At 38.9% G+C, this 19,333-nt stretch overlaps 1 protein-coding gene across 5 annotated transcripts in view; it reads right to left on the bottom strand.

Moving 5' to 3' along the window:
- Positions 1-19,333, bottom strand: part of GABRA3 (gamma-aminobutyric acid (GABA) A receptor, alpha 3) — a 241,088-nt gene that overhangs the window by 116,399 nt on the left and 105,356 nt on the right. For all 5 annotated transcript variants that reach the window (XM_005872355.2, XM_005872356.2, XM_005872354.2 and 2 more), the window contains 2 exons: positions 13,682-13,803; positions 4,674-4,741 (listed from right to left, as the gene is read on the bottom strand). In XM_005872355.2, the coding sequence (XP_005872417.1) occupies positions 4,674-4,741; positions 13,682-13,803 (190 nt within the window). The remainder of the gene's footprint in view (positions 1-4,673; positions 4,742-13,681; positions 13,804-19,333) is intronic.

The raw sequence follows: 19,333 nt of genomic DNA, 5'->3' as shown, positions 1-19,333 counted from the left end.
GAAAAAAGGAAGGAAGGAAGGAAGGAAGGAAGGAAGGAAGGAAGGAAGGAAGGAAGGAAGGAAGGAAAAGGAAGGCAGGCAATCAATTATTTCCTTGAAAACTTACCCATGTATACTCTCCAAGGATGAGTGCCTCCAATTTGACAAACAAATTCTGCTGTTCTGTGAGGCATTTAAATTCCATCTTCCAGATAATAAGCCTAGCCTAAGTCTGTCTCCTGGGAAAGACAATGAATTTCCTGTACCAGTCAGAGATGATATAAGGACATGTGGCTCTTGGGGAAGAATTTTTGGCTTGGTATTAGAGCTTGAATGTCTTCAACTCCTACACTGTGCCGTGTTTTAAAGCAGCCAACAGAAAGGGCCTCCGAGGCTGATTCCACATTAACAGGGTCTGGGGCCAAGGTACATGACAACTACATTACAGTAAAGGCACTGCCATTGTCCCACATGCAGGCTACCCTCCTCCATTTGTTTTGGCCTTCCAGACTTCCTTTTGCTCTTTGCCTTCTCTCTATCATTTTCTATTTTAGAGATTCATAATCCATATGCCTCTTTTAGTTGCATTTAGCCCTTGAAATTGTCTTATTAGCATTGTTTATGTGTCCTGCCTGTCTATTTTACATAAAGTAGCCAGGAAATTCCTGGTCATGGAATCCTAGGCAAAATCCTATAGACATAGACCCTCTTTCTATATTGCATCTAGGAATATGGTATCCTAGGAATAAGAGGAAATTGATAGCCTAAGAGGCTTTCAAAATAGACAAAGGCTCTCTGCTTCTGTACCCAAGACCATCAGTAAGTGAGGATTTGAAGTGGACATAGCCATTTTTCCCAGTGCTAGAAAGGAAACAGGTACAATAACTTCAAGCCCATTACCACCAGGAAAGAGGTCTCTATGCTACTTTCTTTTTAATTAACACCATTTTTTCATATACAGTCTTTGAATTGATAACTTTGCATGGTTTTTATAAGCAGTTGTCAGAACAAAATGTAAGTCACCTGAATATATTACCAAGAATTATAATTATAATGTATTTTATTGGTTCTTATCCCCAGTCCTCCATTTTATTTTTCTAATCAATTTGGACTGTTGGTTCTCTTATAACATAATCTACTTTCTTTATTACCTGGCTGTCAACCACATACCCTAAGAAGTTTCTCTGAGAAGTGAGAGTTGGGCACTTATTATCTACCAGGTATCTAAGCAGTTAAAGTATCCCTGGGGAAAAAGGTGAGGTTGATAATACCTCGAATTGGCATTTTAAGTTTCCTAGTTATTCTCTCTGACTCTACTAATATTACTACCCTTTGTCCTCTTTATTTTTAATCACTAGCTTTATCAGTACATTCAGAGAAACCATTATTGAATACATAACTCAGAACCCTGGGCCCCTGCACCTCTGGCATGTTCAAGGACCAGAACAGAGCCTGAAGCTTTAGGAGGAGAGCTAAAATACAAGCTTTGTCAGAAGCTGGTTTGGACCAGGATACATATACATTGTGAATTTATTACCATACTAACTTCGATTACCTTAATTGTTTTTGTATGTGATAAGGACACTTAAGATCTATTCTCATCAACTATCGTCTATCAGCTTTCTACTTTCCTTTCCAGTCATTGACCATATGCATAGCATGCCATCCTTAAGCCAGTATCCCAGTTCCTCTGCATTTTAATCCAAATGTTCTTGGGAGACTGGGAAAATTTCTACTTGCCAAGAGCCATTACTCATTGGCAAGGAATAAACAGACACAATTTAAGAGAGAAGTGACAATGAAACTGCATTTTTACTAAACCTTTTACAGCCTCCTCCATTGTTACCTCCACCATCTTTTCATACATTGAAAAAATGGTCTAAACTCTTCTAAAAATAGAAAATCAGAGAAGTTCACATGGCCTGTTTATTCAAATTAAGATTGTATCCCTTATTCTGTTTCTCTTCTGGGAGACCATTGACACAAAATTGGTATTGCTACTTAGGAGCTATATATGGTGTGACCATCAAGCTCCATTTACTGCAAATGGTTAACACAAGCCTTTCATTTAAGATGCCTATAAAATCCCCATAATAACCAGTTTACAGCTTATATCTTATGCTCTGCATTAAGTTTATTTCTTTCTCCGACTTTCCCCTTAGAAAAATCTACAACTGTTCCGCTTTCATCTCTGCCCAATTTCCTATTGTCACAGCTCCTTATTTTCATAGGTAGAGAAGCCACCAAAACTTGGATGGAGAAGCCTAAAGCTTGGAGCCATCAATCAGAAACTCATTAGTCTTGCTATTCAACAATGTCCCCTGAAAAAAGTTACTTTCCTGTCTTTATCTGCAGGACTTGCTACTAATATTTCATTTAATTTCAGCAAACACAGAGTACCTGTGTCAATTCTTGTGCTAGGTACTGGAGATACAGAAATGTACCTAACATGTTTTCCACCTTTGAAGAACTTTTAGTCAAATGGAGGAACACAGTTATAATTTTCTCCTCAAATTTAATTTTTCCCATCTCATTCATTTTTGTATTTAACAAACTGCTGAGAGTCTACCAAATACCAAACAATGAATTAGGCACTGGTGGTACTGATATTAACAAAACAGACATGGAACTTTCTGTCAAACACAAGATCTATGTCTTTGGAGGTCAGTGTTTGACCAAGGAGTGAAATGGCTATAAAGGATTATGGGTTGTGCTGGTTTAATGATTAAAACGGCACCGTAATGCCATCACTTTGTTAATAAAAGTCTGTCTCTATTTCCTTAAAAAGTATTCTAGACCAAGTAAGTCAAGAACCCAACCAACTATAATAAATTCTCATCTATTTTTCCATGTTATCTGTGGTCTCAGGGGAGCCTGGGTTCATGCTTCCACTAGCTGCTAAGGCCTGATGCTTCACCAAAAGTCATCCCTGACCCTGGGTCAATTGCCCAATCTACCAAGTAGCACATGAATAAGTTTTCAATGAAGAAGTTTTTAAAAGCACCAGAAATGTGTTTCCCAGCCAAAGTGATGAAAGCTATTCTGCCTTGTGACAGGATTGAAGTGCAGCTAAAAAATAACCTGAAGTTTATTTGACCAAAGTCTTCCCTCCCTATTAGGAAAGAGACATTTTTCTACTTAATCATAAGGAAGAAAAACAAACAAGCAAGTGGAACATGAAACTTCAAAAGAGATAGAAAGTCTGGATTGTTTGAAATGCCTTCAGGGTTGGCCTGCTTGGGTTGGGAAGGAGCAAAGAGAGGAGCTGGTTTGGGCAGGGGCTGTTTGTGTGTTTGTAGTACCCCTAGATTTAGGAATCTATTTGCACATGTGTGTCTATGGAGTGCCTAGGGTAACATGTGGGTTGTTTGTATTCTGTGTGTATTTTCTTACATGCATATACATTTTTCTGAATGTATTTGTGGATGTTGGTGCATGAATGAGAGTGAGTGTATGTGTGTGTGTTCAACCTTCCCTCACAACCACTCATGACTCCCTCTCCTGAGAACTAACCTGCTTCTCCAACTGATTCCTAGAACTGTGTGACTGAAAGGAGAGTCCTGTGAAGTCAACATGCCTAAACCAATTCTCATCCTCCAGTCTTTTGCCTCTTATAGTCCATCCTGTACAGAGTGCCAGATCAATCATTCTAAAACAAAACATATTTTTACTGCCCTACTCAATGTTTCTGTATTACCTAAAGGGCAAATTCTATTATGTCCCTATACACTGTTTATATTTACCCAACAGGTCTAAAGAAGCTCTGTCCCTTGCTAAGTAGTAGTCTCACTGAATATAGTGATACAGAGAAAAAATAAGTAATAAACACGGACATTTCATATTTTTAAATATATATTTTTTTATTTAAAAATTGTTATTTTCAACACAAAGTCACTCATTCAACAAAAATTTACTGAGCATCTAATAATTGTCAGGCATACTGAGCAGATAATAGCTTTTTTGTTCCCTGATATAATAATTATTCAATCAATATCTGATACTTAGTAGATATTAATCAGATGGTCTATTAGGATGGGGTCTCCTGTCTCAACTTTCCTCTGCATTCTTTGCTTTGGCAGCAATGGAGAACAATAGGAGAAGGGAAAGTCCTTGCAAATGACTCAGGAGTCATCCCCTTTCTAGCTCTACTGTGCTCTGCCCTGGTCCTTAAATATGCTCCAAAGCTCTCTAATTGCTCACATCAGTAGAAGTATCAGTTTCCAGAAGTGGCTTAGACTCTTACTCCAAACACTCTGCATCACTCCAGCCAAGCCAAGTCCTTGGGCCTGTTTGCAAGGAACAGACTTCTTTGATAACACCACTGGCTGCTTAACTGAGAGTGCCCACCACAATGTTCTCTTCACATGACTTATCAGTACTAATATTGTGTGGTGATGGCAAAATGTGAAGGGAGATGTCAGGGAAAGTTTAATTGAGGATAGGAAGCCAGGTTGATTTTGAAAGATGTGTTGTAGAAAGAAGGGAAGGATACTCCTATTGAGGGTATATGCGTTTTATGTAAATATGTGGGGAGAGCAGGGCAAGAGATGGATTCAGCTAAATGTAGGTTGGTGAGGATAGAGAATTCATCTGAGATAAGACTTCTCCATAGGACCTGCCATAGGGGAAAAAACACATTTTATTTGATCTGATGTATCATCTTTCACTCTTACTTTACCAGGAACTACACTTACCATGTCGGTATCTGACACAGGGCCAAAACTGGTCACGTAGATATCAGTCTTCACTTCAGTCACTGCATCTGGGCCAAAGAAAATAGAAAAGCAGAGTGTCATGAAAACCTATGGCCTTAGCTCTGAGAGAGACCAGTGCAATACTTGGAATGATTGCTACATCTGAGAAAGGCTATTTGGCACAGTCAGAGGGAAACCCCTTAAAAAAACCCTCTTGTACTATTTCTTCATGGAGAACATGCTAGGTACAGATACAAAGTCCATCCTATTAGGTGTCATTGAGAATGACAGCAGAATCCCAAAGCTTAGTGAGAGCCCTTAGTGATCTCTGGAATCACCTGTGGTGGACATTCACACTGGGAATATCCTTACCTGTGGTAGGTTACAAATATTCCAATATCCAACTCTCTTCTACTTCCAGGAACATAAAATGAATGCACTCCCACTCCACTGCCTGCTTAAAGTAGGGAGGGGTTATGGGACTGGTTTTGTTTATGTGAGGAAGTAATATGTGTCCCTCCCTGGGTAGAACAATTATGGTCCCATACAAGCCCCTCCCTGCCGTGGTCATCATATGGTCAACATCATATGTTGATGTGGAGCTACCATAAGATTGATATAGCCTGGAATGATGAGCCAACACATGGAGGACAACTGCCCTAAAGGGTTGCCCATGGACACAATAGTGTGGTGAAGGCTTGGGAGGGGGTAGGAATGGGGAGGAGGGGATCATGCAGGGGAAGTGGACATCTATAATACTTTCAAAAATAAAGGTAAATTAACAAGAGTCTAGATCTACAATAGACTTTGCATGGGTGAGAAATAAACTTTTGTTGGGTTAAGTGACAAATATTTGAAGATGACTGACATTACCTCATAAACTCTCTTTGTATTTATTTTTCTTTCTTGTAACTGTCTGCTTTCTAGTCTGCCTTCCTACCTAATCCAAGAATCTCTGAAGGGCAGTTTCCCTGTTTTGTTATCTCTGTATCCTCAGTACATAGAAAAGGAACCTATTACTCATATAGTGATGACTGAACAATTTGGTCTGAATGGATGAATTCATCACATATTTGCCAAGTTGGAAAATGATACCCAAAAAAGTAAAGTTATTACACTATTAAGTTTCTCTTTTCTTGCTTGTGTCAGCCCTGTCTACCCCTTTGCAGCCCAGACTAGCATATCCATTCCAGCATACCTCAAACAGAGCATAGGGCTGCTTAATCCAGCCTAACAAAGCCCATTCCAACCTACCAAACACCCCATCATTACAGTAAATTCAAACAAGTCCCACTCCAGCCTAGCACAGCTGACCCCAGTAGAGCACACCAGTAACACAGCTAACACAAACAGAGTCCACACAAGACTCAATGTATGTATGTAATGAGACTGGCTAATGCAGTCTATAGCACGATTTCTTTTCCTTCATGGAGAAGGGAACACACCTACTCCATGTGTAGCATATGCACTCTACTCATCCAGTCCTGGGTTCTGGCCCACATGTACCTTAGATTTGCTTGACTTCCCACTTTCCAGAACCATCCCTTAGGCTTAATACACTGTTCTCCTACTCACATACTAGTATACTCAAGGCCACTGCATGCATCCACAAACATTTAATTTTCAGAAGAGATTATGGGTATCATCCTATATAATAAAAAAGAAACATGTAAATTGACCATCCCTCTGCTATGCTCACCAGCCAATCAGGAATGAGTATGCAAATTAACCTGACAAAATGGCATACACAGGAACCGGGCAGAGAGCAGAGTGGGAGAGCAGGCAGAGAGTGGAGCAGCTTGGGGAAATTGGCTCCTGTGTAAGCCAGACGGAGAGCAGAGAGGGAGAGCTTGGCAAAGTGGGAGGCCATGGGACAGAGCCAGAGCAGTAAGGGAAAACCAAGATCGCGGGGAGCACCAGGAATTCTGGGAATAGTAGTTTTGGTGGCAGCCCCAGGACCAAAGTGGAAGCCCAGAGCGCGGGGAGCACCAGGAATGCTGGGAATCATAGTTCTGGTGGCAGATGAATCTCCTAGACACTAGAGCAAAGTGAGCCTAGAGCAAGTTACTGTTGTGGTGGGGGATGGAGGGAAAGCAAAGGTGAGAGACATAAGGAAAATCAGAGTGTCTAGGAAAAATTAAAGGAAAGATATCCTAAAACTTCCAGGAAATCTCCACCAATGAAGCAAAGAAAAAAAAAATGCCTCTATTATTCTGTGAGCAACAAACCAAACTGAGTTGGGGTCTCAGACAATTCGCTCATATGATTTCAAAGACAGATATAAACTCCCAGATTGGAGAGGGCTCCCCTGAGGGCTCCCAGATTGGAGATGGTGCAGGTCAGCTGAGAGACCCCCACACCCCCCAGTGCACGAATGTTGTGCACTGGGCCTCTAGTTTAATAATAATAAACACTATAGTCAATTTACCAAAACACACAATTTACTCCCAAGCTTAATCAGCAAATGACATGTCTCTGAAACAAGAGTTGTGCTTTAAATAGCCTCTCATCTAGGGCATCCTTTGAAGCCATTTCTGTGCTTGAAGAAGAGACAACACTTCAGAACTCAGAGCATGCACCCTAAAGACCTGTACCTTCAGATACAATGCCAGGTTCATTGGCTGGAGAAGCACTGCTCTTTTTCTTAGTACAGAAAACAAAATTAATTAATTAATGGGAGATTCAAATATAATTCAAACAATTATATTTGAATCCAATATGCCAGGCAGGACATAGTTAGACATATAACAACTTTCTAAACAAATATACTAGTAATTGCAAAATTGCAAGATAGTTATGCAGCCTAAAAACAGGGGGCCCAGGCTATAGCAAAAAAAAGGAGAGAGAGAATGGTAGCAAAATCAAGTGGCAGGAGACTGCTCTAGTTTCAATGGGACAGTAGAGTCACTGGTAGCAAAATCAAGTGGCAGGAGACCTGCTCTAGTTTCAATGGGACAGTAGAGTCTTGGGCTGGAATTGGAAGGCTTGTATTCTAGATCTTTGAAGCCTAGCTTGCTAAATGCCTTACCAAGAATGTTTCCTTTTGGCTGCTCTCTTGTACAACAGGGTTTCGGACCAGTCAAATTCTGAATTTTCACTCAGAACAGAGGAACTCTACTAGGAACTCTCTGACTGTAGCACCAAGCAAAAAGCATCTGACTAAAGGTGCCAAATGGTAACAAGTGGCATGCTTTCTTTGCTGCCTAAGGAAGATGGGAGGTTTTGTGCAAATCTGATGCTCCTCCTCCTCTCTCAATTGTTAGTGTTCATTTAAAAGGCAACCATTGATTGCTAAGAAATAAACAGTGTGGGGAGAGGCTGCTTTCCCAAATTAGGGCCTAGCCAAGCTACAGAACTTTCACTGACTTTACTGCAGGGAAAGTTGGGAAGTTTGGTATTGTACACTGGACACTTAATTCCTTCTTCTCCATTTCCATCCCATTTGGTAAGAATATGGCAAATAAAGAGAATTAGGAGAAGTGGTGTAAATGAAAGGAAGAGGGGGAAAATAAGTGGGAAGAAAAGAATAGGAAAGAGGTCATTAGAAGAGGATTGAAGGAAAACGGAAAGAAAGGATGAACAGGAAGAAGTAAAACAATAGGACAATGGAAAAGAAAGAGACTGAGAAGAGGAAATAAAACTAACTACACAGAAAGTTACAGGGCAAGAGATAGCCACAACTAAGAGTGAGAGAGAGAAAGAGAAAGCAAGAGAGAAGATGCTAAGAGAAAAAGAGAGGTAATGCTCTTTTCATCAAAATAGCCAGAAATCTGTCATGTAGAGGGATGTGGAGACAGGGATTGTTACTTATGTCCTGGCAGCTCAAGTGAGGGAGGGTTGTGAATTTATGTTAATATCCTTAGAGCTCTGACCCTCTATTCAAAGGCCAGGCAAATACAGGGAAACTTGACAGTGCTCCAGTACTCCACACAGGGACCACCAAGCCCCAATGGCTAAATTCCATTTACAGACTAGGAAATACAGCTGCCTTGGATCAGGGTATATAACAACACTCAGGGAAGTGTCCTGCAGAAGTATGGCACAATGGTTAAAAGCATGACTAACTGGGTTTGAGTTCAGGTTCTGCCCTTTGTCTCTGTGTCTGTTTCTTCATGTGAAAAAACTGGAATAATGATAGCACTTACCTCAGAATTGTTCAGAGGATTTAAAGAGATGATATTAAAAAGGGGACATCTGTAATACTTTCAACAATAAAGAAAAATAATAAAGAGATGGTATTTAGTCCAGTAGTTAGAACAGATCCAGTGTTCAGTATACATTAACTGCTGCTGCTCCTTAATACTATTCCAGAGGTGATACAAGAAAGCCAGGTGGACAGAACTTACCCAGAAGTTTAAGATCTTGGGTCCCAGACATAGGATACAATATCCACCCACCACTACAGCTCCTCTGTTTGAAGCAATGATTAGGAATTTGTCATTTCACTTAAATAAATGAAAATATAAGTAAATTAGACTAAACCTGATAATGGCTCTAACTTATACTATAGCTCCTGCCCAAAGGAGAGACAAATGTGAAACATAAATTAATGGGCAGATAAGAGGAATTTCCCCACATATGTAATACCTTAATCAATAAAGAAAAAAAAGGAATTTCCCCTGCTTTTTAAACAAGAGTTTTCAGACGCTCCTTGGCTTTTTCTTAATTTGCTTTGGGGACCCAATTTCCTTCCAATGTTATCCTCTGAAACAAACGGTAAATAGAATTTTCTTTTCTTCGGTAAATTTACTGTGGCATTGGGTCTCCCATCAATGGGAAACTCATCAACCAGTCTCTACGCCATTTCTAGTTGTTTTTTAAAAGAATAAAGATAAGCCAATAAGTGATCACTATGTTTATATTAAATATATTGCTCATAACAAATTGGATTTTCTAGTTTAACTTCAAATAGATCCCCCAAGAAACTGTGAATTTTCTCTTTTGATCAGAAACCAGAGTAGTTGCCCCAATTATAGTGCTCCACTCCAGCATATATATAAACACCGCCCTTTGGACCCACTCAACAAGGTCTGCTTCTTGTTCTTTTGAGATTTAAAGATGTTCAGAAATCAAAAGAAAGTGATCACAGTACCCTTTAGTCTGTTCTTGTTCCTTTTCAGATTAAATATCCTTATTTCCTTTAAATGTGTCTCCCTTCTTTTGACATGGTTTTAAGGACCCTTACTATTCCCCATTCACTTTCCTCTGGCTCAGGTCTGAAGTTTTACTGTCATTCCTAAAATATGTTTTGTAGAAAAAGTTTGTTACAATTCCACTAGAGACAAAGTCCTAAAATGAATTATATGAACAAAAGCTAACTATACCCCTTTAAATCATTTTAAGCACAGATGTACTCTTCAGTCCTTCCCAAAGACAGTTTTCTTAAGAATAGTGAGGCTTTGAGGATTGGAACGTTAGCTAAACAAAATAAATAAATAAAACTTTGACATTTTTGTTTTCTTTTAGATCACTGGAAATTTTGGAGAATAAGTGTTTATTGTAGTGCACACTTTTCATCTTGAAGGGAGACCAAGCTGCTGGAAATGAAGTGCCATGTGACTAGCTGTCTGGGTCAGCTAGCTACATGGATTTAGGGAGTGGACTACAGTGACCTTGACAGGCCCTCAAGGATTGGAGAGCTGGATTTCTCTGTTCTCATGCTAATGATCTTTCCATTTGTCTTTGACAATCCTTGGGGGGTAACTAATCAGTGACCCATCTCCCAGTAGCATGAATTACAGGTTAATTTTCTGGAGTAATCAGAAACAGGTGGCCTAAGGAAGGAGAAATTATAAGACTCTGAGTCAGAGGTCCTGAGCTATAATTTAAACTTTGCAACTGACTCACACATCGTTTTGCAGGCTGTTCTGACAGAACTCACAACTTTCATATTTGGTCTCTTAGAAATCTAGCACTGCGTTTATGCTGCTCCATCTAGTGTCTGGTACCTAAAATGTACATCAAATCTTCAATAGCTAGCTATACGCAATGCACGTTTATAAACACCAGTAAAAAATACTACAAGATTTAAGAGAGACCACAATCACCACCTACGTAATCACTGTGGGTTCTCGTTCATTCCATTATTGCTAGAACCCTGACCCTCCCACAGGTAGTACAGAACAAAATTAACTGCCTGTTTCCCAAAATTCTCAGGAATTTCAGTCTTAAAGAGACCCTAAAATATGCCTTTCAGTCCCAAGCTAGATAACAGTTGTTGGCATTAGACAGCACTCAGATCACCCAACTCTTTTCAGCGATTCCACACAAACACTGGTTCCTGTACCATCACCCTCTGCATTTCATCTTCCTTTAAATCTGGCATTTAATACTTAAATTGTAAAGCACCAAAACATAACTCAAGTTTCAATTCAAATGGTTGCATTTGTCTTTCACTCATTCTGGATATTTCTCTCCTGCAACCTTTCTCCTGCACCTATTATTTGTTGCCTAACCCAATACTTACCCAGAATACAATGCAAAAAGCATTGAATCTCATTTCAGTTCTTGGTACAAACCTGAGCAGTGCTACTGACAAACTCTATTATCTTGAATGGCACTTTTACCTCCCTGAGCCTCAGTTTCCTTATCAAGAATATGAAGGGTTTCAGCACAGATATATCTAAAGTTCATTTAAAACTAGTATATAAATCTTTGGTTTCCTGGTTTCTAAACCCAGAGGAAGTCAGAAGCACTAAGTTAGAAACAAAAAGATAGGCACAGTAGAAAAAAACAAACAAACAAGAAATAAGCAGTAAAGAAGAAGATAGGAAAAATAATAATATCCAGGTTTTGCTCCATGGAAATAAAATATTCAAATGGTATTTTTCAGTTTTCTCTAGAAAGGATGTTGTGCTCAATGCTCCCAGTGGTGTTACTATAAGTCTACAGCAGCACCTTCCTAGAATATCTTTGCCCTCAGAATTTTCTAGTGACTTCCCTTTCTTGTGATAGGGACCAATGGCAATATTTGGATTTGTAGTCCCAGCGGAAAAAGGTAAGTATATGGAACTATCCACCCACATGGAAAGAAATATCAGTATCAGCTGTAGAAGAAATGAAAACATTAGAGAGCAGCCTCTACAGAGATTCATAGCTCTTTGCTGCAATAGAGTCCATTCCTGAGAGCTAAGAGGGTTTCCATGGGGCAACATTGTAACAAAATTAGAGAAGGAAGTTGATGCAGTGCCCAAATAATGACCAAGAAAACACAATGTCTTCTCTACTCTACAGGAAAAGCTGAAAGCCAGGGGAGAAGTAACAGAATCTTTAAAACAGCTGGAATATCCCAAAATGTTACAAGGATGCTCTGGTATTTTCCCAGTTTTAAAATTCCCTACTGAATTTTAGCTTAAACATAAAATTAATAAATGGCAAAACCATTGGTATAGGAACATGGAGTACTGGTCCTACTTCAAGTTAATTATACCTTAGTTTCCTTATCTATAAAAATGGTAGTTATAAGTCAAACAGAAAAAGCTAAAAACTATATGATTTCCCTCATATGTGGAATATAAAACTGAAACTTATGAACACAAACAGCACTGTGGTGGTTGCCAGAGGGAGGGGGTTGGGGGGAGAAAGGGGTCCTATTATAAGGTGACAGGAGAAGATTTGACTTTGGGTGGTGGGCACATGGTGCTATATACAGATATTGTAACAGTAATCCACATATGAAACCAATATGTTCATGTTGACTAATGTCACCCCAATAACATTTAATTTAAAAATGGTAGTTGCTTTTGTTATTATTCAAATATTAAAAAATACTATGGTTTCCAAGGCCAAAATATATTAGAAGATGCTACCAGAGTCATATACATTACCATCCTTAAGAAGTGTTTGGGACTTCCAGATAAGATGGCACAAGTAACTTCATATCTCAGTATAACCACTCTGATCCAAACACACAATAATGAGAGATAAAGCATGAAATATATGACAAAATGATATAGTTGTTTCAAATAAAAGATCAAAATATCATGGGATTAGAAACAAAACAAAGGTGTAAGGATGAAGCCAGAGATATGAGTCTGAAAGTAACTGCAGTAAAAGAGACTAAAATATTACTCTGTAAAAAAGAGAAGGCTGGAAACAGGCCAAGTGTTTACTGGTCGGAGCTGGGGTTCTCCTTTTAAAGAAGATAGAAAAAGCTAAGCTGAACTGATGCTTAGGGCTCTGTTTGAGGCTACAAGCTTGGGTTGGGGGGTGGGTGGGGATGACATGATATACAAAGAAACAGTTTTGGGATTAGGAATTGAGCCAAGTAAACTTATTGGACCTAGAGTGGATTAGCAATATCACAATAGAGAAAATACTTCAAAATACTATTGTAAATCCACTTTGGAATAGGGCTCAGAGTAGAAGAAAACCACACACACACACACACACACACACACACACACACACAATAGACTGTAAGAAAAAGATGGTGAAGAACTAAAATTAAAACTAAAGTGGCTTCTGGGCATGGTGGATTAAGTGCCATGCAGTCTTTCTCTCCCACAGATTCTAAATAAAATCTCTGAACAAAATATAAAAGCACCTACTCAAGGACTGAAAAGTAAAAACCAAACAGGTGATTTATGGAGGGGATTCAAAACTTGGCGAAGGAACCCTTTTTTTCTTCTTTTCTCTTGCAGTTCTGCCACAAAGGCAAAGCTGTATAGTGGGACACGGGCACAAACAGCCAAAACTCTGATTTAAAAAAAAAACCATCTACCATGGCCGACATGGTTCAGAGCATTGCCTACGAACCAGGAGGTCACAGTTCGATTCCCAGTCAGGGCATATGCCCAGATTGTGGGCTCGATCTCCAGTGTGGGGTGTGCAGGAGGCAGCCAATCAATGATTCTCTCTCATCATCTATCTCTCTATCTCTCCTTCTCCCTTCATCTCTGAAATCAATTATATATGTGTGTGTGTGTGTGTGTGTGTGTGTGTGTGTGTTTAAAAATAACCTTTTTGATGAACATAGCCAATCAGAAGATCTTAAAATAGTAACTGACCTCCAAGACCAGGTCGCAGCCGATTGTCATAGCCATCCAGAAGACGATCCAAGATTCTGGTGAAGATAGTGATGTTTTCAGTGCTGTCATCGGGAATATCTGGGGCATGTTTGGGAGAGAGTCTGGGGCAGTAGAAGGGAAAAAAACCAAAAAAGAATGGTTCTTAATAGAAAACAATTACATGTCTTAACACTTTAATTCAAGAAGATTTCAATCAATAGACTGGGTTAATTAAATAGCCTTGTATTTTAACCAAACCAATAAGCACTTCCTATTTGTCACAATGATTACCTATGCAGGGGGCAGACAGTGGTCACTATACTTGTACTCTTATTCCAGCACTGGCCTGAGCTTTACCAAACAAATGATCCAGCCCCAACTCAGCAGTAGAGAAACACAAGGAGAAATCCTGGACAGAATGTCCCTAGAAATAGTAGCTGGCATAAAGTTGATTCAGCAAATTTTGTCGCATAAAATGAAAGGAACTCAAAATAAAACAAGGAAAACTTTTAAACTAAGAACTCTCCTTTTTCTAGCCTAGAGAAACACAGTACACAGAGCAACAGAGCCAGACAAACCTTTGAATTGCATCTAGTCTTTTTACATCCCGCCTATGGAGATAGGGCAACAAAGCAATAGTAATCCGTTAAATGTTAAAGTTATCAGAACTCTTAAGAGATTCCCTAAAATCTCTCATTTTATACATAAGGAAATAAACTCAGAGAGGACACCAAATTTGCCCACAGACATACTGCTGGTGAGAGGCAGAGATAGGACTGTAATCTAAGTTCTCTGGTTTTCTAGTAACACTTAGCTACCTCCTACTTCTCCATCTTGGATGTCTTTTGTAAGCCTTTCAAAGCACTAGTCACTATACTAACCACCTAATCAGGCCCTCCTGAGGAGCTTATTGTGGTTTGATAGGACTAGAAATAAAGGTCCTAAATAGTTCAGGGAAAACAGAAAATTGTAGAAGAAATGGCAGTTGACAAGAAGCATGGTGTGAAATTAAGTAATAAACCAAAAGTCAGAAATCCTTGTGATTTATTTTGAATAGACCAGTTAAGTAAGTTACAGTGCTGTATCTCCTTAGGTCTGCTTTCCCCATTCTTACTTTGGACCCAAAGGTTGCAATTAATAGATACTAGTAGATAATAACTATTCCTAGCATCCAGTTAATCAGGGCTATAAAAGACATAGGATAACATTTGAGGAGTCTTACAAAACACTCAATAGTATCCCCACCAATATTTACCCCTAGCAGTGAGAAAGGTTCCTGTTCTGAAAAAGACACTGAGAAAGATCTACAGAATAGTAGAAACATCTGAATTGAAAAGTTTTACTCTAAACTGTCACCCTCTAGCTAATAATCCCAGAAAATTCATTTTGAGCCCCCAATATCCCCCTTAGTTCATAAACTTAATTAAATTCAATTGATCATTCAATGCATCTATATTAAGCATCAACTATGTACCTATTACTGTTCTACATGTTACGATAGAGTAAGGAAAAAAGGTAAAACAAGGTAAGTAATCTTTCCCTGCTTACAGGGTTTCTGAGATAATCAAATGATAACATAGATACTCATGGAGGGAAAAATAGAACTAAGCTTAAAGAATCTGGAGACATACATTTGAATTTATCAGTTGTGTGACCTTAAGCAAGTCATATAGCACCTCTAGTAAGTTTTTTCATCTTTAAAATTAAAATAACTTCATAGGTATGTTGTCTTATTATTCATATATTAAATACTTATTAAAATTGCCAAGCTTAATGCTTAGTATCTAGAAGTATTCACAATTTGTTTTTTCTTTTTTTTTAAATATATTTTTATTGATTTTTTATAGAGAGGAAGGGAGAGAGATAGAGAGTTAGAAACATCGATGAGAGAGAAACATCGATCAGCTGCCTCCTGCACATCTCCTACTGGGGATGTGCCTGCAACCCAGGTACATGCCCTTGACCGGAATCAAACCTGGGACCTTTCAGTCCGCAGGCCGACACTCTATCCACTGAGCCAAACCAGTTTCGGCTGTTTTTTCTTTTTTAAAAATAATAGTTTATGTACTTGAATGCATTATTTAAGTTTAAATAGTAACAAAATATTGGCACACCATCAACCAAAAGTCATAAAGGAAGCTTTGGCCAGAGAGGCATTGAAACCCAGTGAAGAGTAGAAAGATTGACCGGTTTAGTGGACAGAGTGCTAAAAGTGATACAGATTCATTGGGAAGTGGGGGGGAGAAGGAAACTGTAGTGAAGAACTAACTGACATCAATATGCTAAAGAGATATATACAGACACCCTTCCAGGTGATAGCCCATAGTTGGCTCAATCAACCAATACTCTGAATCCACATTACATGAAAGTCTGTTGGAGTTCAATTGATTTTGTGCAAAACTCTTCCTGATTATCTCTTATCTCTCTACCCCACTCCCATAGCCACCAGCTCAAATATCTCAATCAATCCTGGTGGCTGGTATTCTTACAATGGAGAGTCCTGATATTCATCACCTTAACCAAGAGATTCTATTTAGCATCAGTAATACTGAGACTACTTTGCCTTGTGACATGATGCAATAGGAAGTCATAGCACCACCTACCAAGTATTCTTCATCCTGGCTTCAAATGTCCATCTATGGCCTGTGTCACAAATGCTACATTTCTATTTCAAAAGGGAAATGTATTTCTTATTCCTTCAGGTCTTATAAGAAAATTGGACCTGCCCCATTTTAGCAAGTGCCATCCAGTCAGTCTGTGGCTGGGATATTAAGTATTCAGAGATCAGGGATTAATATATAAACCTAAATGTTCATGTACATAAAAGAAATGGGTATGTGCCTAGTTCTTAAATAAAAGTGACCAAATGCATGAAAAGCAATATATTGTTGCAGTTGGTAACAAGGACTCTAAGACCCAGGTTGTCTGGGGTTCAGTCCTGGCTCTGTGACTTTCTAGCTGGGTGAGCTTTGGCAAGTTACTTGACTTCTCCATGCTTCCATATTTCATCTCTAAAACAGGTATAACAGCCACAAATAGTTAGTAGATCTGTTATAAAAAATAAGTCAACATATGTAAAGGACTTAGACTCATGCTAGGTACATAGTAAGAATTATTTAAATATTTGCTTTAAATTAACTTAATGCAATGTGAAAACTATAAATAAAAATAAAGTCTCCAAAGAGAACCTACAGATGGCCAATAGACATGAAAAATGCTTAAGGTCACTAATCATCAGCAAGATGCAAATTAAAACAACATTGAGGTATCACCTCACACCTGCCAGAATGGCTACCATCAATAAATCAACAAACAATAAGCGCTGGCGAGGATGTGAAGAAAAGGGAACCCTTTTGCACTGTTGGCGGGAATGCCGTTTGGTACAGCCAATGCGGAAAATAGTATGGAGTTTCCTAAAATAACTAAAAAATGGAACTGCCTTTTGACGCAGCAATCCTACTTCTGGGAATATATCCTAAGAATCCTGAAACACCAATCAGAAAGAATATCTGCATCCCTATGTTTATAACAGCGTTACTTACAATAGCCACCATCTGAAAACAGCCTAAGTACCCACTGGAAGATGAGTGGATAAAAATGTGTACAGTAACACAATGGAATACTACCCGGCTGTAAAAACAAAACAAAACAAAACAAAAAAAATTCTTATCCTTTGTGACAATATGGATGGACCTCAAGAGTACTATGCTAAGCGGAATAAGCCAGTCAGAGAAAGACAAATACCATATGATCTCACTAATATGTGGAATCTAATTAACAAAATAAACTGATGAATACAATGGAACTGGAAGCATGGACACATGGAACAAACTGGCTGGTGTCCAAGGGGATGGGAGTGGGGGTGAGTGGATAAAGAAGATGAAGGGACTAGCTAAAGAACATATATGCATACCCTATGGACAAGGACAGTAGTTTGGTGAAGGCCAAGGGAGGCAGAGATGGGGATGGGTAGAGTGGGCAAAAGGGGGGAAAAGAGAGAACACCTGCAATAATGTGGATATTAAAAATTTTTTAATAAAAATACTTGAAGAGATAAGGTTTGTGTATTTGGAACTTCCTCCTTACTTAGAATATCTATCATTGCACAATGAAATCAGATACATGAAAAGTTAATAAAGCAGAATTAATCTTTTTTTTTCCAGAGTGAGGTAAAGAACAAAAAGAACCTCACATGGGCCAAGTATCTGAAGACATATTAGTTCAATTCTATAGCCCTCTGCCCAGAGATGGAAAGACTCAGAGTACATTAAGGTAATCAACCCTGCAAAAATAATTAGAAGAAATCTTAATGCTTCCAAGAATATGGGACAGTAGCCAAATGTAAAACAAGAACAAAAAAGCCACTATCAAAGAATAAAATACACTGTGTAATACTGAACTATTTCAAGGCTAAGGGGTTCATTTCTAGTAATGATATTCCTTGAATGAAATGGGATTTTGTATCAAAAGAAGTTTTATAGCCGAAACCGGTTTGGCTCAGTGGATAGAGCGTCGGCCTGCAGACTGAAAGGTCCCAGGTTCGATTCCGGTCAAGGGCATGTACCTGGGTTGCGGGCACATCCCCAGTAGGAGATGTGCAGGAGGCAGCTGATCGATGTTTCTCTCTCATCGATGTTTCTAACTCTCTATCTCTCTCCCTTCCTCTCTGTAAAAAATCAATAAAATATATTTTTAAAAAAGAATTTTTATAAAAAAGTCAAAAGTAGTTCAATATAGCTGAATAACACAGAATTTGGTGATAGGAGGACTAAGAAATAAGGCTAACAAGATGAGTAGAGCCTAGGACTTAATGGACCTTATAAAATCATGTTAAAAAGTTTATATTTTAATCTATGGACAATAAAAATCCATTAAATTACTCTAGACAGAAAATATATGACTTAACATGCACTGTAGAAGAAACACTAGCTACAGAGTGACAGTTACTCTGGATGGGAGCAAGACTTTAGGAAGTAAAACCAATCAGAGACTCTTGTAGTAGTCCAAGTAGAAGAAAACATTATATTAAATTAGAGTGATAGCAGGAAAGTTGGAAAAAAGTAGATGAATCCAATGGATGTGGGAGGTAAAAATGACAGCTCTTGGTGATTGATTTAATCTGAAGAGTGAAGGGTAGAAAATTGGCCAAAATGATTCCAAGTTTCTGGCTTGAGCAACAGGATGCATGTTGTGTTTGCTTGTTCTTTGTTTTTAGAGTTGAAGGAGAGAGATGGAGATAATGCTACTATTTTAGACATACTTAGTTTAAACAGTTTATGAAATAGCCAAGTGGACATGTCTAATATATAGTTAGAATTAGAGGTCTGACAGTCAAGAGAAGTTAGGAACAGTGATTGAGATAAGAGTCATTGGTATATCTACACTAATAAAAGACAAAGATGCTAATTGACTGTACCTTCCCTACACCCTAAGCCATACCCACCAGGCAATCAGAGGAACTATATGCAAATTAACCCAACCAAGATGGCGGCCGGCAGCCACGGAGCTAGAGCAAGCAGGAGGCTTGGCTGCCCGGGCGATGGAGGAAGCCAAGCTTCCCTCCTGCTCTGAGCCGGCTGTGGCCTCTGCTTATGGCAACAAAGTTTCAATTATAGAAGACAAATAAATCCCAGATACCTGCTTCCAGCTGGC

The sequence above is a fragment of the Myotis brandtii genome, unplaced genomic scaffold (assembly GCF_000412655.1).
Source record: "Myotis brandtii unplaced genomic scaffold, ASM41265v1 scaffold376, whole genome shotgun sequence".
Classification (NCBI taxonomy): Eukaryota; Metazoa; Chordata; class Mammalia; order Chiroptera; family Vespertilionidae; genus Myotis; species Myotis brandtii.
Note: the sequence above shows the minus strand (reverse complement) of the source record. Positions and strands in the feature narration are given on the sequence as shown.